Below are 23,263 nucleotides of genomic sequence, written 5' to 3'. Positions count from 1 at the left end.
TGTACAAAATGAAAAACAGCAGGTGTATCGGCTGCATTTTTAGATAAATAGTTGTTTATGTTTACAAAATGTACGTTTTATATTTGCATTTCAAGTTATAAAAATTTACTGTTTTTTTTTTTTACAGTAAAAAATACTACTAGGATCTTAAGTTCTTTGTGTGGTTTCAGATCAGTAACACTAATGCAGTATGTCAGTGAAAAAAACAACTAAATTCAGTTGAGCTTAAAAGACACCAAACAAGGCAACGGGGGAAAAAATAAAATGAAACAATCTGAGGGTGAAATACAAACGTAAACTCAAAAGGAGTCACAAATGTCCGGTTGTGTTTCAGACCTCAGAGGGTTCATCCAACAAATCATGAAAAATTAGGTTTACATGTTTGTTCATGACAGTGCAGATTTCTGACATTTTGTGTAATTTAAGCTGCAACAATGTGACTGTTTTCTAACAAAAACAGTGAAACTCAAGTTAGACTTGTGTTTGTAAATGAAGCGCCCCATGTTGTGTAGCTTTCTGGAGTTTATACTTATTGGGCAACATATTTATTTATCATACAGGCTATACAGTACATAGCATCAAAACTCACATGTTTTATGTAACTAGTGTGTAATTATGTGGGCTACAGACAATAATTAAGTTATCGACTATATTTATATGAAAAACGTGCATACTTACTGCATTTGAATCATGTAACCATATGTAACCACCTGCATATGTGTTTGAAAAAAAAAAATGCCACCCTCATGCCACCCTAAGAAAATTTCTCTAGATCCGCCCCTGCTATGAACATGCCAAAGCAGCAGGTGGCGCTATAGTCCTAACCGTGTAGAAATGTTGGCCAATCAGAAGACTAGAAGCCTCGGTGGGAAAAAGTAAACAAGGATGGGGCATAGAAGCAGAACCGAGTGGTATGTGTGGAGGGACGGAAACTGTGTGTGTGTATGTAAGCATTTAAACACTGCAGAGAGTTCAAGTAACAGTAACAGTATTGTAGAAATCCATTTCACCGAAACAATAACGTGGCGCACACTGTGACGTCAAAAAAGGTGCACACCTTTGACGCTGCTTTTTCTCCGTTTTTCTCGTCCACACTTAAATGCAAAAACGGAGTTTTAGAAAATATCCACCCTGGCAGGCGTTTTTAGAAATCTCCGTTTTCAGTGACCGAAAACGCCGTTTACGTGTGGACGAAAGATGCAAACGCATAGAAAAATCTGCGTTTTCAAAAATACCCGTGGACGTAGCCTAAATTTCATAACTCATCGGTTTTAACCAGAGGCGGCAAACGTACAGACTTTCTTTACTCAAACAGAAGTACAGATACGTGGGTTAAAATACTCCAGTTGAAGTACTGAAGCAAGTTTTTTACTCAAAAGCTGTGAAATGTACCAAAGTAAGAAAGTATAAAGTAGCTCTATGAACAGTTTTTGTACGAAGGTAACTGAACCTTTTGTTGTATTGACATAATATTAGCACATGACAATATAAAATGTATTCAGAGTTATTTAGAACTTTCTCATTCTAATGAGTGTACTTAGTTTAAATCTGTAGGACACAAGTAGTGAAAGAGAATTTTAAAAACACCTGTTTTCTCTCTCCACATGTTAGCGGGCGACTTTGCCTCCACACCTAAAAACTACAATTTTCAGGGTCCCAGGGTCGCTCAGACCCAGGGACCCTGAGCAGTTATGGACTAATATTATAATGTATGTGTTTTGTATTGCTGTCCCTCCTTCTCCCTGCTTGTAGACGTATGTGCATGTAGGGGTGTGTGTGTGGGTGTGGCCCTTGGCCACACCTGAAGACCTTGACACACTTGCAGCTGATCAGGCCGGGAGAGCACGGGATTTATTGTCATGTTTTTCCATCACTGTAAATAAACGCACTGTTTATACACAGAGCACCGCGCCTGGGTCCTCATTCCCCATATCCCCACGGTCTGCCCACGTCACAACAATGACAACAGTTGGAGGTTAAAGTGAGGATTAGCAGGTGAGGGGACACTGTGTAGTGGCTCAGCACACCTTTAACACTAAGCTCTCTTCTTCCTGTCCTCTCCTGTCTTCCTGCATGTCTGAGTGAACTTAGCTCTCTTTCTTTTCTCTCCCTGTCAAATCCAAGCTCTGCTGCACTGTGAGACAAACCGCACACAGACACTTTACTGCCTGTCACGGCCTTTTAAGTGTCAAAACAAAAAGTACTCCAGTAAAAGGCTGAAGGTGGCAACAGGTGGTTTGTGTCAGAACGCACTTCCAACTTGATTCTTTAAAAAATATGTGTTTATTTTGTGCTAAATCATAAACCACAAATCAACCCAATGCTTTCTTACGACTTCGATGTCAACAAAAGTTTACTTAATCTGATTCCACAAGTTCAAAAAGTGGTCAGAAAATTGTCGTGGTTTTAGGCAAGGATTCAAGCGACACCTTGTAGAGCACTCAAACTCCGACCTTTATTGTCTACTTCCTGTTTCAGAACCCCCTTTCACAATAAAACAGGTTATGCTCAAACAGATTACACCACATCCTCCTTTCGCTGAAAACATCAAACTTACAAGAACATTTAGAACCTTTCATAGAAACTTTTCTTTCTCTTCAACCTTTTTTCCTTTACTTTTAAACCCATGTTTATCTTTTTTGTTTTGTTTATTTTCACAAGTCCAGTGTTTGTGGTTTTTTGACAACCCTGCCAGCCCATTAAGGATCACTGACATTCTACGCTGAAAATGTTCTGGGGCTGACGCTATTCCAAAGGGAAGTCTGTTAAAGTGGAAGCGCCCAAAGGGTGTAATGAACGTTGTGTAGTGTGCTGACTCTGGTGACAATGGAACCTGCCAGAAGCCTCTGTTTGCGTCTAACTTACTGAAGACCTTTGCTCCCGCCAGGGATCCAAGTGTCTGTTCAACCGAAGGCAGGATGTACTTTTCTCTGCACGCTGCTTCATTGAGGTGAGTGAGGTCAACACAAATACGCACAGAGTCGTTTTTTGTTGGCACTGGGACCATACCTGCACACCATTCTGTTGGTTCTTCAACTCTGCTGATTACTCCCATGGACTCCATTCTTTCCAGTTCCTGTTTCACCTTTCCTAACAAAGGGATGGGGACCCGTCTTGGTGTGGCCAGGGAAAAAGGCACAGCATTGGGTTTCAACTTAATCGTATAAGGTTGTTGCATTAAACCTAATCCCTGACACAGCTTTGGGTAGTTCTCATTCAACACATTCATGTCAATACTGTCAGCTCTACACACAAGGTTCAGCTTGACACTTGCTGGCCTGCTTAACAGTGCTATGTGCAAATCTTTGATAATGTACACATTTTCCTGTATTCCCTGTTCACCTTTGCAAATTGTTTCTCTGCTCATACCCAACACATCAAGTGGAGTACCCCCTGGACCAAACAATGATCTATCTGGTTTACATAACTCTGTCTCATTTTGGTTTATGCTGTAAAACATCTGGGCAGGGATAACAGATACGTCAGCTCCTGTGTCTATCTTAAATCTGACCTTGTGGTTTCTGATAGTGAGATCTGCATACCAAGGATCTGAACCTGCGTCTACAGAACCAAGAAACACGGGTGTATCATCACTTTTCTCTGTTTCTATCACATGCACAGATTTAACAGATTTCCACACTTTACTGAAGTGTCCTCTTTTACCACATGAGTGACATGTTGCATCTTTTGCTGGGCATTGTCCTTTACCATGCGCAGGGGTTTTCCCACACCTGTAGCATGATCTCCCATTTGGTGTTTTGTCCTTTGTTGTGCATTTACGTTCTCTTCGGGGTTTGAATGTTGAATGCTTTTGTTCCCTGTGCTTCGCTGTCACAGCATCTATTTCCATCTTATTTTCCCCTCTGATGTCTGTCTGTTGTTTTTTGATGACTTCAGACTGCCGGGCCTGGTTAACTGCTTTCTCCAACGTCAAATCTTTGTCCATTTGAAGTCTCTCCGCTAAGCTGATGTCCCTCAGACCCACAACGAGGCGATCTCTTATTAACTCATCGTGCAGTGCACCATAACTGCAGTTTTCAGCTAAAGCATAAAGTGCGGTGACAAACGAGTCAACAGTCTCATTAGCTTGCTGTGTTCTTTAATTAAAGCGGGCTCTCTCATAGATAATGTTTTTCCTGGGAACAAAGTATGTATCCAAAGTGTCTCTTACTGCTTAGTACGGCTGCCTTTGTATGTCCGATAAAGCTTGCCCTCGGAGGATATCATCTGCTTCATCCCCCATGCAGTAGATGAGTGTGTTTACCTGGTTAGTCTCTGAGCTAAGGTGCAGGTTGCTTGCAAGTCGAAATCTTTCAAACCTCCTTATCCCACTTCTTACTGCAATCCCGCTTCTGACACCATGTGTCAGAAGCGGGATTGCAGTAAGAAGTGGGATAAGTGGCAAGGATTTTAGGCAAGGATTCAAGCGACACCTTGTAGAGCACTCAAACTCCTACCTTTATTGTCTACTTCCTGTTTCAGAACCCCCTTTCACAATAAAACAGGTTATGCTCAAACAGATTACACCACAAAAATCATTTTAAACCTTCCTGTTGTCCCACTTGACATTTGACAAACAAACAAAAAAAAATAAGTATACCTAAGTCCTTATTTCACTTCCCACCTCTGGTTTTTACAAGGATCTCCAACACCACTGGCTGACATGCAGCTAAAACCACGATATCATGACTTCAGGCTCGGGTCCTCTACCAGAGGCCTGGGAGCTTCAGGGTCCTGCGCAATATCTTAGCTGTTCCCAGGACTGCGCTCTGCTGGACAGAGATCTCTGATGTTTTTCCTGGGATCAGCTGGAGCCATTCGCCTAGTTTGGGGGTCTACCACCACTATGTCCGGTTGGTTAGCCACCACCATTTTGTCCGTCTGTATCTGGAAGTCCCACAGGATCTTAGCTCGGTCATTCTCCACCACCCTTGGGGGCATCTCCCATTTTGACCTCGGGACTTCCAGGTTATACTCGGCACAGATGTTCCTGTACACTATGCCGGCCACTTGGTTATGGCGTTCCATGTATGCCTTGCCTGCTAGCATCTTGCACCCTGCTGTTATGTGCTGGATTGTCTCTGGGGCATCTTTACACAGCCTGCACCTGGGGTCTTGCCTGGTGTGATAGACCCCAGCCTCTATGGATCTTGTGCTCAGAGCTTGTTCTTGTGCTGCCATGATTAGTGCCTCTGTGCTGTCTTTCAGTCCAGCTTTGTCCAGCCACTGGTAGGATTTCTGGATATCAGCCACCTCCTCTATCTGCCGGTGGTACATACCGTGCAGGGGCCTGTCCTTCCATGATGGTTCTTGCTCCCCTTCTTTCTCAGGTTTCTGTTGCCTGACATTTTCAGCAAACACACAGTCAGTTATGGCCATCTTCCTGATGTACTTCCATATGCTGTTCCAGTATTGCTCCGTCTCCAGCCTTGGTGGGGCTGGTTTTATATTGTCCCCCTGTCACTGCGAGTACACCTTGGATGGTTCAGTGGAGAACATCTAGTTTATTCTCCTGCCTTCGATCTCTCTGGTGTACCTCTTCAAGGCCAAGGCTGTGAGTCTTTCCATGGCAGTTTCCGAGACCCTTTGTACTTAGGTATCAATCTACAGTGGTGGGAATTGTTTTTGTATATTTGTCACCCTTAGATGTTTCAGACAAAAAAATGTAAATGTTAGACAAAGATAACACAACTAAACACAATGCAGTTTGGAAATGAAAGTGCTTATTATTAAAGGGAACAAACCCAAGCCTACATGGCTCTGTGTGAAAACTTGATTGTCCCTAAACCTAATAACTGGTTGGGGCACCCTTGGCACCAACACCTGCAATCAAGCGTCTGAGATAAGTAGCAACGAGCCTTTTACAGCTGTGGAGGAACTTCAGCCCACTCATCCTTGGAGAATTGTTGTAATTCAGCCCCACTGGAGGGGTTTCGAGCATGAACTGCTTATTTAAGGTCATGCCACGGCATGTCAATCGGAGTCAGGTCAGGACTTTGAGTAGCCCAAAGTCTCCAGTCCCTGACCATCACACTACCACCACCATATTTTACTGCTGGTATGATGTGCATTTTCTGAAAAGCTGTGGTAGTTTCATGCCAGATGTAATGGGACACACACACATCTGTCCCAAAGGTCTTGGGGATCATCCAGATGTTTTCTGGCAAACTGAGACGAGCCTTTATCCTTTAGCTCAGCAGTGGTTTTCTCCATGAACCCTGCCATTCAGGCCATTTTGCCCAGTCTCTTTCTTATGGTGGAGTCATGAACTCTGACCTTAACTTCAGTTCTCTGGATGTTGTTCTGTGGTTTTTTCTTCTTTTTGCTCTTTGGGTAATTTTGGTTGGCGGGCCACTCCTGGGAAGGTTCACCACTGGTCCATGTTTTCACCGTATGTGGATAATGGCTGTCACTGTGGATCACTGGACTCCCACAGCTTTAAAAAGACCAGATAAGAAGTTTGCGTACATAAGATTTTCTGGAGGAGGACAGACATTTGTTTAGAACTCTTAAAGATGTCAAAGAAACTCCTTTAAGCAATTACTTTGGTGTTCCTCCACCTCCAAAGAAATATCAGAAGGAGTCCGAACCGCAAAAGAAGCACGCATTCTCGGAGAAGTGGTTGCAGGAGGTGAGCTGGCTTCAAACAAACAATGAACGCACAGAGATGTGGTGCGGAATATGCTGTGAAAATCCCACTCTCGCAGACAAAAACAGTGCCTTTTATATGGACGCAAACGCGGTTTGCAACTTCTTATCTGGTGCGCGTCTTTTATTTTGACAGCGCGTGCGCACCTGCAGACCACTCATGTGCACCCCTGATTATAACATAAATTAACTGAGGTGTATCACATCTTTGAAAAGCTGAGTTCAATCTCTCTGGCCTGATTACTGCCACACCTGTTCTCAATAAGGGCATCACTTAAATCTTTCTCAACACTTCCTCTAACGTCCAGCAGAGGCAGCAGTGAGTCAGCCCCCGCACACTCTCACGTTAAAATTAACATGTTTAAAGCCTCAGAGACTGTTTTGATAATTTTCCCCTCAGAGCACCTGTACAGGAGACGGATGACTTTAGAACTCACATTAAGGGTTTTAATTTGCATTTTGTGAAGTTTTCTGTGAACGGACAATAGCATGGCGCCGTTGTCTGTTCTCATCAGCACGCTGACGCTCTGGGACTACACAAAGGAAAGGTACGCTCTGTCTCAGTGTGTGAAGATGAGAATCAGAAGTACTCCGTCTTCGCCAACTTGTCTGTCACAGGAAGCAAAGCTGACCTTTGACCTCTATGTACCCCTCACCTGTAATCTGTGGCAGGGTTTAATGATGAGGATTATTCCATTTTGGGAATTCCAAAACTTCTTCCCGGTAACTGTCTGTGCAGTTTTCAAGGAACAGGTCATGTGACCTGCAGTGTGCGTTTGGTCCACCACGGCGTGATGACTCATTTTGGACGCTGTCTGCACATGCCGAGGAGAGACATGCCGTCTGTTGTATTAGCAGCTTCGCAGCTGAGACCGGATGATTTCAGACGTGAGTTCATCCCTAAATTCAGACGGTCAGTGTGAGAATAAAAGCTCGACGTCAGCTCGGTTCAGCCCTCACAGGACGCAGGCCCTGACCTTTGACCCGTGTGTTTCAGTGGATCGTGTCTGACTTGGACCTTCAGACCAAAGACATCATTAAGAAGCTCACAGGTTTGACCTTCACCCTTTCACACCGCTTCACTGATGCTAGCTACACAAAGCGCTTCATATGTGGGCGGGGCTTAGAATTTTCTGTGACTGTCTTCACTATGAGAACTCTGTTTAGGAGGAAGCTCTGTGGATTTGTCGCTGGTCTTCTGGTTTTTGGTTCTGTTTCCGTGTCTGTGGATACGTGGTGACCTTAACCACCTGTCATACGACAGAAAACATCATCACGTTCGCCGCACTGGAAAACCACAAGATCATCAAACTGTGTTCGCCGCAGTCCACAGCCTGACCCTGACTGGTTTAATTCACCTGGAAGACACACAGATACAACTAAACCAGGTCCAGACTGGAAACCAGTTCAGTTAAAGGGCCAATTCAGTAACTCTTTGATCCACAAGAAAAGCCTTAAACTTTCCAAGGACTGGAAGCACTTTAAACCTGCAGATGAAGAGACTTTTATTTTGAAATCGCTTCAGGTTGTCAATTATTTTGGTGAAAAGCTCCAGGCTGTGTTTGTCCTTGACTCTTCATCATGGACTTTTTCCATTTCTGGGGAGCAATCTTCACTTCCTCTCCCCTCCCTTTCATAATAAAAGTCCTCCTGTTGTTCAACAGTAAGTCACTTTGTTCCGTAAAGGCTTTTATTGTTTAAGATTATTATTATTATTATTATTATTATTATTATTATTATTAGTATTGATAGAATCATTTAAAAAAATCATGTTTTAATGTTTTACAGGTTTATATTTTTTTTTGCTTTTTCCATTAACAAACCAGTGTTACTCAAAAACAACAACAGGACTACTTTCTGTCCTAAAACACAATGTGTGTCAGCTCAGACTGACAGGATCACAGTCAGTCTGAGCTGAAAACATCTGGCCTTCTCTGATCAAAGGCTTGAAACAAGTTTCTGTAAGCGATGCAGGTGCAGATGGGGGTCATGACCCTCACCTACACCTGCACATGAACCACTCCCACCACAGTTTAGGCAACAAACAGGTTTTATTTAGCAACTCTGAACAGATGCATAGTTTAAACTTGACATGTTTCATCATCTCAGCTTTAGGACAAACTAGCCAATGTAGGGGCAGAAAAACTACAGAAACCTTCAGATGAAACATGGTGAATTCTCATTTCTTCATTTTCATCTAGAATCATGAACTCTCTGTATTTGAGCTTTGAAGAGTTAAATATAATGTTTTTAGCTGAAATACTGTTTGACAGACACTAACAAAAGGAAAAGGGAAATCTCAAGTTTAAGATCCGGGATGTTTTACACAGAGAAACAGAGCAATACAGATCAGGGTATAATCTGCATAAAGACGGCGCTCCGGTAACAGCGTTTAGAACAGAAGAAAAACTTGGACAATTTTTTGTTTTAATAAAAAGTTTGTCTGAGGAGGCGATGTTGGGCTCACTTCCATTCTTTAAATCTATACTTGAAGTCTAATAAAGCAGCTTTGCATGAGTCACAGTTCACACTAGGCATGGTGCAGCCCCTCCCTTCATCCCTTGTCCTAAACAAGCTGATTTAGCTCCTCCCCTTTAAGGTTCTTCTGATTGGACCGTTTCTGGAAGACTCAGGCAGGCCTGTTCTTGTGGAGATTCTGAAAACAAATTGTAAACCTGCTAAACCACAGCAGTGCAAACAGAGACGTGGATGCTGTTAGGGGTTAAGATCAAAGTTCATGTCTTTGATAAATATTGCCCTCATTGGCTGCTTGTTGTGGGACACGATGGCAGCCTTACAGTCGCGGCGTATTTCTGTGAATGCTTCTGTAGGTATTCACCATGCTGACAAACACTTATCGAGCTGATGCCGACTCATCAGGAAAAGAAAAGAGTTTGAAGGAGTCTGAACCTGAGAGGTTTGTTTGCACTTCACGAGTCAGCCTTTCTTATACAATCTGGCATCGTCACACTTTCAGATACATAATCAGCACCTGTTCGAAAGTTTCTGAGATTTGATGAGACAGTCAACACAATCGTTTTGGGAAAACTTCCCCGAAAAGAGAATCTGTAGCGCCAGTATAACACCCGAGCTTTAGCTCTGAGGAGCACCCTTCAGCTTTTGTTGTGAACTCTGTTCTCAGTGAACAATGCAAAAACTATGAAGCTTCAAACAGCCGAGGACGTTCTTCAAATAAAATTCAACATTAGCAGAATGAAAGTCCAAACTCGGTTTCTGACATGAAAAAAAAAATTCAACAAAATTTTACTGAAGAATCTGAGATGGTGGCAAGAAAGAAAAGCCCACAGGACGTGGGACTGCAGACACTTCCTGTTTCAGTACCTGTGACTCAAACATTCCTACGAGCCCTCCTCAGGTCCTCCACAGTTGGGACCACATGGCCCCTGCCTCCTGTCAGCAGCACTGAGCTGATGGAGGGCAGAAAAACCCAGCGAAGCTGGACCCGAGTCTGCAGCAGAACCAGTCTGGACCAGGTCAGACCAGAGTCCAGCCCAGCGTGCCGATGGAGATGAGCGTCTGGCAGGTGGCCGAGTCCAGCCACACCGACTCCACCAGGCTGAAGTGCAGGAAGCCAAGTGCAAAGCCGCAACCTACGTCTGACAGGTGGTGTTTCCCCAGCAACACCCGAGACACGCCCACCAGGAAGGCCCACAGGCAGAGTAGGATCCTCAGAGGCACCTGGAGGACAGGAGGCGGACACACCTGGATCAGGTTTGTAAACTGTTCCAGTCTTTGTTATCTGTGAAGCAGCAAGCTACTCACCGCCAGCACCAGGTGGTTCAGCAGAAACTTGGACACCATGACGGCCCGACTGGCGTGGGCTGCTGGGAACGAGTACATATCCATGGCAATGTAGTCAAAAAAGGTTGGCGGGAAATCCCACGGTCCCCGACGTTTGACCAACTTCTGCATCCCAGCAACCGTCATCACATCTAGTATCAGCGCTGCAGATAGACAGGTGAGAGACAGGTGAGACAGGCGAGAGACAGACAGGTGAGAGACAGGTGAGACAGGCGAGAGACAGACAGGTGAGAGACAGGTGAGACAGCAGAGAGACAGGCAGGTGAGAGACAGGTGAGACAGCAGAGAGACAGGCAGGTGAGAGACAGGTGAGACAGCAGAGAGACAGGCAGGTGAGAGACAGGTGAGACAGGCGAGAGACAGGTGAGACAGCAGAGAGACAGGCAGGTGAGAGACAGGTGAGACAGCAGAGAGACAGGCAGGTGAGAGACAGGTGAGACAGCAGAGAGACAGACAGGTGAGAGACAGGTGAGACAGCAGAGAGACAGGCAGGTGAGAGACAGGTGAGACAGCAGAGAGACAGGCAGGTGAGAGACAGGTGAGACAGCAGAGAGACAGGCAGGTGAGAGACAGGTGAGACAGCAGAGAGACAGACAGGTGAGAGACAGGTGAGACAGCAGAGAGACAGGCAGGTGAGAGACAGGTGAGACAGCAGAGAGACAGGCAGGTGAGAGACAGGTGAGAGACAGACAGGTGAGAGACAGACAGGTGAGAGACAGGTGAGACAGCAGAGAGACAGGCAGGTGAGAGACAGGTGAGACAGCAGAGAGACAGACAGGTGACAGGCAGGTGAGAGACAGGTGAGACAGACAGGTGACAGGCAGGTGAGACAGGCGAGAGACAGACAGGTGAGAGACAGGTGAGACAGGCGAGAGACAGACAGGTGAGAGACAGGTGAGACAGGCGAGAGACAGACAGGTGAGAGACAGGTGAGACAGGCGAGAGACAGGCAGGCGAGAGACAGGTGAGAGAGGCGAGAGACAGACAGGCGAGAGACAGGTGAGAGAGGCGAGAGAAAGACAGGTGAGAGACAGGTGAGACAGGCGAGAGACAGACAGGTGAGAGACAGGTGAGACAGGCGAGAGACAGGCAGGCGAGAGACAGGTGAGACAGCAGAGAGACAGGCAGGCGAGAGACAGGTGAGAGAGGCGAGAGACAGACAGGCGAGAGACAGGTGAGAGAGGCGAGAGAAAGACAGGTGAGAGACAGGTGAGACAGGCGAGAGACAGACAGGTGAGAGACAGGTGAGACAGGCGAGAGACAGGCAGGTGAGAGACAGGTGAGACAGCAGAGAGACAGGCAGGCGAGAGACAGGTGAGAGAGGCGAGAGACAGACAGGCGAGAGACAGGTGAGAGAGGCGAGAGAAAGACAGGTGAGAGACAGGTGAGACAGCAGAGAGACAGACAGGTGACAGACAGGTGAGAGACAGGTGAGTCAGCAGAGAGACAGGCAAGTGAGAGACAGGTGAGACAGCAGAGAGACAGGCAAGTGAGAGACAGGTGAGAGAGGTGAGAGACAGACAGGTGAGACAGCAGAGAGACAGACAGGTGAGAGACAGGTGAGAGAGGCGAGAGACAGACAGGTGAGACAGCAGAGAGACAGGCAGGTGAGAGACAACAGAGAGAGGCGAGAGACAGGTGAGAGACAGACAGGTGAGAGACAGTTAAGACAGCAGAGAGACAGCCAGGTGAGAGACAGGTGAGACAGCAGAGAGACAGACGAGACAGCAGAGAGACAGACAGGTGTCTGACCCAGCAACAGGTTGACAAGCACTTCCTGTCCAGCCAGCGTGCTGCTCCTCCACAGGCAGATTAGGGTGCCACAGATCCAGGGGAGGGCGTGGCCAGTGAGGGCCAGCAAGGTGATCATGGGGCGGAGCGGGGCCCCGGAGCCGCGGGCTCCCACGCAGACCCCTAGACGCTTTGAGAGACTGATGTCAATGGCGAGCAGAGAGCTGATGGCGATACCTTTGAAAGACGGGTTAAGCTGCATGCAGTCCTGCTCCGGCCAGCGGGAGGCATCCTTCGCACCGCCGCTGTCAGCAGTTGGACCGCTCTCGGAGGACTCTCTGGCCCCCCTGAGGACAAGACCAGACTCCATTAGAAAAACCCACATTTTATGTGGGTAAACAGACTGTTGCATGAACACAACTACACTTCCCATCATGCTTTTGTTTACAGGTGCTCAGACTGGCCCAGTGAAGGAGCATCAGCGAACACTGAGATCACCACCTAAAATCTGATTGTCAGGCAGCTTCCTCTCTGCATGTTAATGCTGAGGGAGAGGAGCTCCCACAGTCTGAGGAGGAGGTCACAGACTGAGCTCTGAACTCCTTAAAAATAACTCGGCTCTTCTCAGGCGTCGGGTTTCAGAAGGTTTTATTAAAGCACCGTTACGTTTAAAGGTCACATTCTGATTTTGCATTATTGAATTTAACTGAAGATGATCCAGGATCGGGTCACAGAAAAAGTTTGAGCACCTAAATGAAACTCTGGTCTCGGTCCAGGTCCCGAGTCTGTGGGCGGAGCTTGTTTGTCTTACCTCCCCCCTGTGCTGTCCTGCTGACTCTGCTGTCTGAACACAGGTCTCCTCGGACCTCCGCCCCCCCGTCCCTCCCCCACCGCCTGTTCCCGGCGGGATGGCTGGTTCAGGGACAGAAACTCGGGCCGGTTCAGGACATTGTTGCGGTCTCTGGCCCGGAATTGGGCCTGGCTGCCGGGCATGGTGGTGGTGCAGCGGTGGAGGACGTGCTGGGCCGGGTCTGACTCTGTGGGATCTGCTATTAATAGACCTGCTGGCCTTCTTCTTCTGCTCTCAGCTGTTATTGTGTGTGTGTGTGTGGGGGGGGGGTGTTAAAGGGATACTCTGTCTATTTTACTGCGTCTCACCAAAGGTATGTGGACACTTGAATCATAATGGGGGTGGCAGGTCAAAGGTCAAAAGTAAATAGACATGAGGCTGTAGCTGTCCCAAAACGTCGGCTGCATCCTCCAGAGGCCGCATTTGTAGACGATTACGTCACAGCAACGCGAAGAAGGCTGTCCCAATTCACAGACTCCTCTGAATGCAGCCGACAAATGCGTCCTCCTTTTCCCCAGATTTGAAGGATGGGTCGGGTGTGTCCTTTACTGCCACCATATCCCAGAATTCATAGCGCAGCCCAGGCAATTCCAGTTTCCAACAATGGCGGCCGCTACTAAGTTTTAAAATTACTCTTACTAATCTTTCTGGGTCACAAAATAAACTTTTAACATATTTTCAGGCGAGAAAGTAGTTGTGTAAACATCAAATATCTGCTCGGTTTATCAAGATATCGCATATTTGCAAAAGTGCTTCGACGTTTTCGGAGACGTCTTCTACCCACCAGCTCGACAGCTAGCCGGGAGCTCGAGGGTCACTGAAGCCGCCGAGAACAGCACAACTCCCGGCACATCATTTTCAGATCACCGCGGACTTTCGCTGCTCAGGTTAAACGTGATATATGAGTCACTTAGACAACTTAAACATGTTATTGTTGGGCTTTTTTCAGTGTTTTGTTTGTTCGTGAGTAAATCGGTTTGGCTGAGATTAAAGTTATTAGATTATTATAAAACTTTATTAATCCATCGGGTGGGTTCCTCCTTGGTTTTCACACAGCTGATTAAATGTCAAGCACTGATTACGTAGAGGCGTTGCAATATTGATCCATAAAAATCTACCGTTCACTCTACATACTATTGTGAGGGATACGGATGATTTATTCTGATTACTGGGCTTTTATATGGGGAACAGATTCTATTAGGAAGTGTTTATGCACCAAATATTTTAGATAGATTGTTTTATTCAAACCTTCTGGCAAAAACCTCCTCTGTGTGTCTGAATCACGTAATAATTGGTGGGGATTTTAACTGTGGTCTGAGTCCTGAAACTGATTATGATCCAGCAGAATCTCAACCACCTTCAAAAATGGCAAAGGCTGCAGTGGACTTCTGCTCAGATCTTGGTCTTTTTGATGCCTGGAGAGTTTGTAATCCACATGTGAAAGACTTTACAGTTTTCTTTTTCCAGAATTGATTACATGTTTGTTTCTAGATCTGTCCTTGACAGAACTCGGGGTTGTTTGATCAACACATGCGCTCTCAGACCACTCATCAGTCTCAATGGAGTTATTACCACCTTATTATGGTCCCTTGTTTACACACTGGCGGCTAAGCCCAGCTCTCCTTAGTGACCCTGAATTTGTCAAATATTTAGAAGATCAGTGGGAACTTTTTCTTTCTACAAATGACTTACCGGGGGTTAGTGCTTCTACTCTGTGGGAGGCGGGTAAGGCATTTCTCAGGGGCTCTATTATCTCTTTCACCTCAGCGAAAAAGAAGAGCACCTTAGCCAAACAATTAGTACTTGAACGCGACATGACTAACTTGGAGAGGGAGTTTAAGAAATCCTCGTCTGTTTCTGTGCTTAAAAAACTGGATGCAGCCAGATCAGCCCTGGACCAACTACTAACTCAGAAAGCAGAAACTGCAATATTCTATGCAAAGCATAGATTATTTGAATCGGGCAACAAACCTGGACGCTTACTTGCCCGACTTGCCCAGGGGAAAAAGGGCTCTTATGCAATACCCTCTCTAAAAGATAAGAAAGGTGTTTTACAATTCGAGGCTAAACTTATCAGCAAAATAATGAAAGAGTTCTATCAGGATATTCCCCTGAGTGTCAAAGTACTGTAGATCAGGGGTGTCAAACTCTTTTTAGTTCAGGGGCCACATGGAGAAAAGTCTATTCTCAAGTGGGCCGGACTGGTAAAATCATTGTATACATAACAACTTCAGATTGTTTTCTTTGTTTTAATACGATCAACATAAAAATAAAGCTAGAGCCTGTGGACAGTATGCCCAAAGTAGTACAGGCACAACATGCTATTAATCATAAAACATCTCAAGTTATTTGAAAACTCTGAGGACAAAGAACAAGCACACAGCGCCTCAGTGATTCACAAAACTGTTTCACAGAACTACATCAGGGTGTCACTTCGCAGGCAGCAATGTAGATAAAAATAATGAAATGCTGTTCCCCAAACAAGTACAAGAACCACAGAATAAGTTAAATATATAAATCAAATATAATCAATTAGAAACACTCTCACATCAACATAAAAACATATAAACATAAAGCTGGAGCCTCAGGACAGTGTGTCCAAAGTAGTACAGGCACAACATAGCTATTAATCATAAAACATCTCAAGTTATTTGAAAATTCTGAGGACAAAGAACAAGCACACAGTGCCTCAGTGATTCACAGAACTACATCAGGGTGTCTCATGCAGCACTTTCAGTGGGGTTGCATCGTTTATGTGACTCCTGATACCTGGCATCTTTAGCTTTCACCAGCTCATCAATATCAGGCTTCACATCTTGAGCGGCAGCTAACTTCAGGATGTGATTCGAGTGCCTGTGCGTGAGCCTTGAGCGCAGTTTTGTTTTATTTATGCTCATTACAGAGAAACTTGCTCACAAAGATACGTGGTTCCCAACATGCACAATAGTTTTGCAGCGAGGGCATCAAGTTGGGGTAACCTGGCAGGAGATTCTGATAGAATGTGTTCAAGTCAGCTGCAGCAAATTTTCCCTTCAAATCCGAGTCACGCTGCAAGTCTGTTATTTCAAGTTGGATCCGGACGGGCAGATCAGAGGGATTCATGGTGAACGGCGAGCACAAAACTTTGAAGTCTTTCTCCAGTTCACCAAAAATCTGAAATCGTTGCTCAAACTCTAGTAATAGTCCTGTTATTTTATCTTTGAACTGCTTCATATCCGCCACACTTTGGATCGTGCACACATTTTTCAGACAGGGGAAGTGAGCTGCATCACCACCAGCGAGCTGCGTCTCCCACAATAACAGCTTCAACTTGAAATGCTGTCATAATACTGCGTGACAACTTTGTTGCGTCCTTCCAACTGTTTGTTCAAGTTATTCAGGTCCTCTGTAACATCCACCATAAATGCAAGGTGCTGCATCCATTCTGCAGAATGAAATTCTAACACTGGTTTCCCCTTTTCTTCCATGAACTGTTCAATTTCTTCTCGTAAATCAAAGAAACGCCTCAGCACAGCACCTCGGCTCAGCCATCTTACCGCAGTGTGGTATGGCAGGCCATAGATGTGGTCTTTCTCTCTGAGAAGACTGTCAAACTGACGCTGATTGAGGCTTCTGGATGAAATTAACAGTTTGGATGACCACCTTCATGGCGTTATCCATTTTCAGTGACTTGCAACATAAAGCCTCCTGGTGCAAAATACAGTGAAAAGTCCAAAAACCACGTCCTCCATTTGCAGATTGCACTTTATCTCTGAACCTTTTTACAACGCCTGCTTTCTTCCCGATCATTGAGGGCGCACCATCTGTAGCCAGGCTGACAGCGCGGGACCGGTCCACTCCGACCCTGTCCAACGCGCCGACGAGTGCGGTGAAAATATCAGCTGCGGTCGCTGTATCTGTCATCGGTACCAACTCCACGAACTCCTCGGTGACGGTCATTGTGTCATCAACTCCGCGGATGAAAATTGCCAGTTGTGCAACATCTGTAATGTGCCTTCATCAATTGCAACTGAAAACACAATAAATGACTATTTTTTTGTTCAAATCCGCTGAAAGATCAGAAATCCTGTCGGCAACTGTGTTTCCTGTCAGGCTGATATTTGCAAAGGACTGGCGCTTTGCAGGGCACACAATCTTAGATGCCTTCATCATACATGTGTTTACAAATTCACCCTCACTAAATGGTTTTGAAGCTAGTGCAATGTCGTTGGCAACGAGGTAGCTAGCTTTCACTGCAGCATCACTGATGTCTCGGCTGTGAGTAAACACAGACTGCAGTTTCTTCAGACCCGCCAACAGTTCATTCACCTTCTCTCTTCTCCGCTGTCCTTGAAAGTTGTCATATTTGTCGGCATGAAGACTCACGTAGTGGCGACGGAGGTTATATTCTTTCAGCACTGCAACATGCTGGGAACACACCAAACATACAGCTTTCACTTCCGTGAATAAACAGGAGGATGACCATTTTTCTTGGAACACTCTGCACTCTGCAGCCACTTTTCTCTTTTTGACAGAGACATATTGGGCCAATGAGGGTGCCAAAGCACATCAGGTTTAAATTTCGCGGGCAAAACAAAGTAGCTCACAATTGCTATTGCGCCATCCAATGGACACAATTGGAACAGCAGTTTCTTTATTGAAAAATTGCTGCTCATTTTTATACTTTACAAAATCATCTCACGGGCCAGATTAGGCCCGCAAATGGGTTTAATCCGGCCTGCGGGCCGTCTGTTTGACACCCCTGCTGTAGATGCTAGGATATTGTTTCTTGATAATGTTAATCTCCCTATACCATCAGAGGAAAGTCGATTAGATCTTTGCAGTCCTATTAGGGCGCAGGAAATCTTAGATGCAATCAAATCCTTACAGAGTGGAAAAGCTCCAGGCCCTGATGGGTTTGGGCCAGAGTTTTACAAAAAATGGCCAAACACATGGTGGGTCCTTTATTAAAAATGTATGTAGAATCTCTTGAGAGGGGCACACTTCCACTCACCTTAAACCTTGCCCATATATGATCTTAAAGGATAAACCTGCAGATCTGTGTACATCTTACAGACCTCTAAGTTTACTCGGTGATAGCAAGGAGCAGACGGCCGAGTTTAATAAACTCCACCGACACAGCGGTGACGCAAATCTGAAGGGCAGACCGTCCCATTTCACAGACGCTCACTTCTTGGTCTTCGGAGGACCCGGGCCACGTAGAACGCGAAGGCCGGGTCCTCCGAAGGATGCGGCCTAGGTAGCTGATGCTCTGTGTAGTTGGATTGGCTCTTTGCAGCAGGGACAAAAACAGCTGTGTAATGGAGGAGGTCACTGTAAGTGGGATGGACTTGACCTCCTGACTATGACTGATGTAGATGATAAGGTGCTGACTCTAAGAATCCACAATCTCAACAGGGTTGTCCGATAAGAACAGATGGCGTATCCACAAAATCCACTGCCACTCAGGTATCTGTCGTTCACTCATTTATTTAGCAAGAATCCGAAGCACACATCCATAATGTGAGTGAGGGGATTTAACAGACTGTAAAATGCTATATGCCGTGTGGTGAGTGATGGTGTGGTTTCTGTTGGAAAGAACATAAAAGTCTTCCATAATTATGTGAACAGAGTGAATTAAATGTGTAATACAACAATACAAACAATACTGGATAGTGGAACAGTCAACCAAAATAAGGGAGTGTCAACAAATGCTAATTTTACTATTTACATAAATCCTAACTAGGCACTTTACATTAGAGCTAACATGAGAAATTAGTGACGGTCCCTTAATGACCGCACGGCAGAGGCTGCTTCGCAGTAAACGGCAGTAACAATCGGTAAACGAAGTGTGCGCCAAGGATTAAACAAGGGAGGATAATGGCCGCAGCAAAGAACAAACACGATAAAACACAGAAACGTACAGTCTCATGGACGCACACTGCTAACAGCATTAGAGGAATGAAAATCCACACGGTGAGTAAAACTCTGCTGACTCTTCCCACCTGCAGCTCCGACCGAACTCTCTGCGTCGACATGTGCGTAATGTTGAGGTAGAATTGTGTCTTCTGATTGGTGAAGAGAATTGGTTGCCTCACCGCTCATTGGCTAAACGGCAGCCGTATGCTGATATCTTACTCCGCAGATGCGGCTCCGTTCGTGAGTTCTGCGAACTGGCTGGCCTTTTGTACAAGCTGCCATAGCAGCCTCCGTTTGGCCAACTTTCTGAAAAAGTTGAACAGCTGAGCTGGTTTCAGGTGAGATCTTTGTCCCGGCAGGTGTCAGAGCAGCGGGGACTAATTAAAGGACTGTGAGCACCTGGGGACAGGTGTCCAATCAGCTGACAGGAAAGGTGACTCGTGTTTGCGCATATACTGGCTGTGTCCCAATTCAGGGTCTGCACGCTTGAAGTACGCGCACTACGCGTACTACGTACGGTGCGTACTATAAGTACGAGAAGTGCGGAAGTGAGAGGCTTGTGAAATGGGACGGTATACGCTTCGTCGTGCTGTTCAGGTTGCCTAGCAACCATGATACTAACCGTGAGACACGTTACATACAGCTTTGTGTGACAGAAATGAAGGAGAAACATGTTTTGTTGGTCATTCATTTTTGTCATGACATCACTTTGATTAGTTGAGTATCTGAGGCTGAGACCACAGGACTGTAAACATGATTGTTGGGCTTCATGTCTGTGCTGAACAGTCATTTAAGATTAACTAGTAAATGACAATTAGCTAATGTTGCTCATGAGACTAAAGTCATCTCACTGTGGTGATGTAAATATAATATGGCCAATATTATAGTATTGTCAGATTATTATGATTGATATATATATATATATATATATATATATATATATATATATATATATATATATATATATATATATATATATATATATATATATATATATATATACACACACACACACATATATCACTGACTTTCAGCTTGTTGTGTTTGTGGATATATGACTGACGTTAATTATTACACATTCGCACATAAATAAGTGACGTCATATTCAGTACTTTTGACAGTTCACTCTTCGGCCGCTCCATCCTATTAGGGAAATTCTACATACATAAATGTAAATTTCAAAACTCAACCCCATCATTTAATTTGTTTTTGATTGAAATTGAATATTACTTAAACTCTCTTAAATTAACTTCCAATAAAAAGGGTTTATCATTGATTGAAATTCATTCAGAAATGTTTAATGAATGAGCTGTCACAACTTTCAAATACAAAGTTGTTATGAAGTCTGTCACATTCCCCCCTTTTTTTCTTTTTTTATCCTTTATTTATTTATCCTTCTTATTTCATTGTACTATATATTGTTACTCTTATTTGCCTTGTATGTCCACTGTACAAACTGAACTGAACTTTATAATTTCAATAAAGTTTGGAAAGAAAAAAAAACCCTCCTCGGCCGCTCCCTTCTGCCGTGTTTTGCGGCAAAATTATCCACACCCACCGCCGCGCTATGAATTGTGGGATATATGGGACCACGAAGCGTGCACCGGACCACGCTTGATATTTGGGGAAATCGACGGCGCATTTGGAGTATGCGTTTGAAGTACACTTCAAATTGGGACAGCCGTCGTTGCGTGGTGGTGACGTAACCGCACTTAAAATGCGTACTTCAAGCGTGCAGACCCTGAATTGGGACTCAGCCACTGTCGGTAACGTCAGGAGTGGAACATCTGTGACCGCGCGCTTTGTTGCTGCCCGGACCAGACTGCAGACGCACCGTTGCTATTGGTTTCAACGGAAGCTCCAGACGCTCTGCGGCTAAAGGCTAACCATGCTAACGTCAGCAGGGCTGAAACACGGTGAAACGTCACAGCTTATTTCTGATGTTTTCAGCTTCGGCGTGTATTGACGTTGACGTCATCGTCGCGGGGAGCTCGTGCTGTGACCTGATCCCTGATGAGCTAACTGAGGCTAAGAACTAGCAGCGGGATTAGCCGGAGGCTGCGGCTTCAGCATTCTGAGCAGGAGCTGTTAGCCGCTCGGCCAGCGGAGCTCAGCCCGGGATGAGGCGCTGCAGCCGGTGGGGACGACAGCAGGAGGGCGGCCAAGCTGATGGAGGTAAACCCGGTGAATTTCCCACAGCCGTAATTACCGTTCAAAATAACTTTATTCACATTGAGCAGAGAGACTCGTGGATGTAGTGAATGAGGACATACAGAGGGTTGGTGTGACAGAGGAGGATGTTGATAGAGTCTGATTCACCATCAGCGATGACCCCAGCACTCCCAGTCAATCCGAATTTGGTTTTAAATTAAAGAGCAAGCTGTTCACCTTTCTTCAGAGTATGAGGTACGGGTCACCTGTGAAGACCTCCAAGGTTTCAGGTTCTTCACAGTGTCAGTTTAATCCAATTTCATTTATATTATTAGCACCACAGCAACTGTCACCTCAAAGTACTTTCTACTGTAAGGTAAAGAGCATACAGTAATACTGAGAAAGCCCCAAAGATCTGACAACTCCCTATGAGCAAGCACTTTGGCGACAGTGGGAAGGAAAAACTCTTAACAGGAAGTAACCCCTATTAGAATCAGGCTCAGGGAGGGGCGGGGCCATCTGCCGCGACTGGTTGGGGTGAAAGAAGGAAGACAGGATAAAGACATGCTGTGGAAGAGAGACCGGGATCGATAACAAGTATGATTCAATGCACAGAGGTCTAATAACACAGAGTGAAGAAGAAACACCCAGTGCATCATGGGAATCCCCGGCAGCCTACGTCTATTGCAGCGTAACTGAGGGAGGATTCAGGGTCACCTGGTCCAGCCCTAACTATATGCTTTAGCAAAAAGGAAAGTTTGAATCTTAAAAGCAGAGCTAGTGTCTGTCTCCTGAATGCAAACTGGAAGCTGGTGATGAGGTCTAACACCTGTCCACACCTGTATGAGTATTTGAGGGCGGGGTCAGAACTCTGAACTCTAATGGTTCACCTGTGCTCTTCTTCAGGTGTGAGGTTATGACGGGGTCAGACTTTGTCCTGAGACAGTCCAATCTGGACCAAGTCGCACTGGTCCTTGGAGCGCCGACGCCATGTCAGACATGTCTGATCCAGCTGTCGTAGAGGGACAGGCTCCTCACTGTTCTGCTCGGCCCCCCCTGGCAGAGAAGGCGCTGTCCGAGGTCTTCGGGCGGCTGCGGTATCGCGACACGTCACTGCTCATCTGGCAGCAGCAGCAGCTGGAAGCAGCACCGCCCTCCACCTACCTGAGCCGCAGCCAATCAGCCTGGTACAGTAACTATGGCAACCAGGCAGTCCTGGTCCGAGACAGGAGGGGTGCGGACGAGGGGCGGTCCCGGATCTGCAGCATCATGTGACGCAGAGCAGTTCAGTTTGGTCACTAACAAACATTTTGTTTTTAATTTAGAGAACTGTCCAATCAGAGAGAAGCATTAAGATCCACGCCCCCGCCCCTCTCTCACCCACTGACTGCAGACAGGAAAAAAACGAACAGTATTAATTGTCAGCTTGGCGAGCTCCAGCGTCAGCTCTGATGACCAGTTTAATGGACTTCCTGCCCTACAGGGGGCGTCCCGTGTCAGTATCTAACCCTAGTGTCCTCCATTTTGATTTGGGGAATGAAGCCAGCAGCACCACACTGAAACCATCACCTTCATCAAGCATGCCACCAAAAGACATTGTCCTGTTTGAAACCCTTAAGTGACCAATCAGCACGCAGTTACAGCACACAGGTGCTTTCTGGGTAAAATCATTGTCACAGAGAGAAATTGAAGGTAACGAGTCTTCAGACGTGTTACTGATTTATGGAAACGACGAATAAAATGTTTTCTTGTTTTAGCTCTGTCATTCTTACTCAGTGAAGACTGTCTGAGAGCGCCCCCTAATGTCAGGCCAGTGAAACTGATATACAAACAAGGCCAAGCACAGTTCCACCAGCGCGATGAAGAAATGTTGCTGCAGTAACTCAAAGATTCTGATAAATGAAAAGAGAAGGTGGTGTACTTTATTGATCCCCGTGGGGAAAATCCCTCTCTGCATTTAACCCATTCACTCAGTGAAGCAGTGGGCAGCCATTGGGCGCCCGGGGAGCAGTGTGTAGGGACGGTACCTTGCTCAGGGGTACCTCAGGGTAGCTGTTCAGGGGAATCGAACCCCCGACCTTCTGATCATGGGGCCACCACTCTACCTACTGAGCTATCCCTGTTCAGACTGTGATGATGATCTGCTGTAACTCACAAAACCTT

At 45.7% G+C, this 23,263-nt stretch overlaps 2 protein-coding genes across 6 annotated transcripts; one reads left to right on the top strand and one right to left on the bottom strand.

Moving 5' to 3' along the window:
• The first annotated feature begins 1,837 nt into the window (after nucleotides 1-1,837).
• Nucleotides 1,838-22,856, top strand: brd3os (BRD3 opposite strand). 4 transcript variants are annotated; one of them, XM_026188185.1, is made up of 4 exons: nucleotides 1,838-1,995; nucleotides 2,888-2,950; nucleotides 20,900-21,124; nucleotides 22,007-22,856. In XM_026188185.1, exon 4 carries the CDS (start codon nucleotides 22,091-22,093, stop codon nucleotides 22,373-22,375), a length of 285 nt encoding a protein of 94 aa, XP_026043970.1. In that variant the 5' UTR covers nucleotides 1,838-1,995; nucleotides 2,888-2,950; nucleotides 20,900-21,124; nucleotides 22,007-22,090; the 3' UTR covers nucleotides 22,376-22,856. The 4 variants fall into 4 exon arrangements, with proteins under 4 accessions (XP_026043970.1, XP_026043971.1, XP_026043969.1 ...); XM_026188186.1 differs by lacking the exons at nucleotides 1,838-1,995; nucleotides 2,888-2,950 and adding an exon at nucleotides 18,990-19,006; XM_026188184.1 differs by lacking the exons at nucleotides 1,838-1,995; nucleotides 2,888-2,950 and adding an exon at nucleotides 19,130-19,287.
• LOC113033957 (inactive phospholipid phosphatase 7-like) lies at nucleotides 8,681-13,275 on the bottom strand. Of its 2 annotated transcripts, none has more exons than XM_026188182.1 (4): nucleotides 13,013-13,275; nucleotides 12,223-12,548; nucleotides 10,432-10,613; nucleotides 8,681-10,347 (listed from the first exon to the last, which is right to left on the bottom strand). In XM_026188182.1, the coding sequence occupies exons 1-4, from the start codon at nucleotides 13,192-13,194 to the stop codon at nucleotides 10,144-10,146; spliced, it is 894 nt and encodes a 297-aa protein (XP_026043967.1). In that variant the 5' UTR covers nucleotides 13,195-13,275; the 3' UTR covers nucleotides 8,681-10,143. The 2 variants fall into 2 exon arrangements, with proteins under 2 accessions (XP_026043967.1, XP_026043968.1); XM_026188183.1 differs by having other exon boundaries at nucleotides 12,439-12,548.
• Nucleotides 22,857-23,263: the final 407 nt, after the last annotated feature.

Source organism: Astatotilapia calliptera, chromosome 12, assembly GCF_900246225.1.
Source record: "Astatotilapia calliptera chromosome 12, fAstCal1.2, whole genome shotgun sequence".
Classification (NCBI taxonomy): domain Eukaryota; kingdom Metazoa; phylum Chordata; class Actinopteri; order Cichliformes; family Cichlidae; genus Astatotilapia; species Astatotilapia calliptera.
Note: the sequence above shows the minus strand (reverse complement) of the source record. Positions and strands in the feature narration are given on the sequence as shown.

Excerpts from the sequence above, each read along its gene's own strand:
- brd3os (XM_026188185.1), top strand. The coding sequence starts at position 22,091 with ATGTCAGACATGTCTGATCCAGCTGTCGTAGAGGGACAGGCTCCTCAC.
- LOC113033957 (XM_026188182.1), bottom strand. The coding sequence starts at position 13,194 with ATGCCCGGCAGCCAGGCCCAATTCCGGGCCAGAGACCGCAACAATGTC. Across the intron at positions 10,614-12,222 it reads GCTTGTCAACCTGTTGCTGG|CGCTGATACTAGATGTGATG; the intron begins GTCAGACACCTG and ends GTCTATCTGCAG. Across the intron at positions 10,348-10,431 it reads TGAACCACCTGGTGCTGGCG|GTGCCTCTGAGGATCCTACT; the intron begins GTGAGTAGCTTG and ends CCTGTCCTCCAG.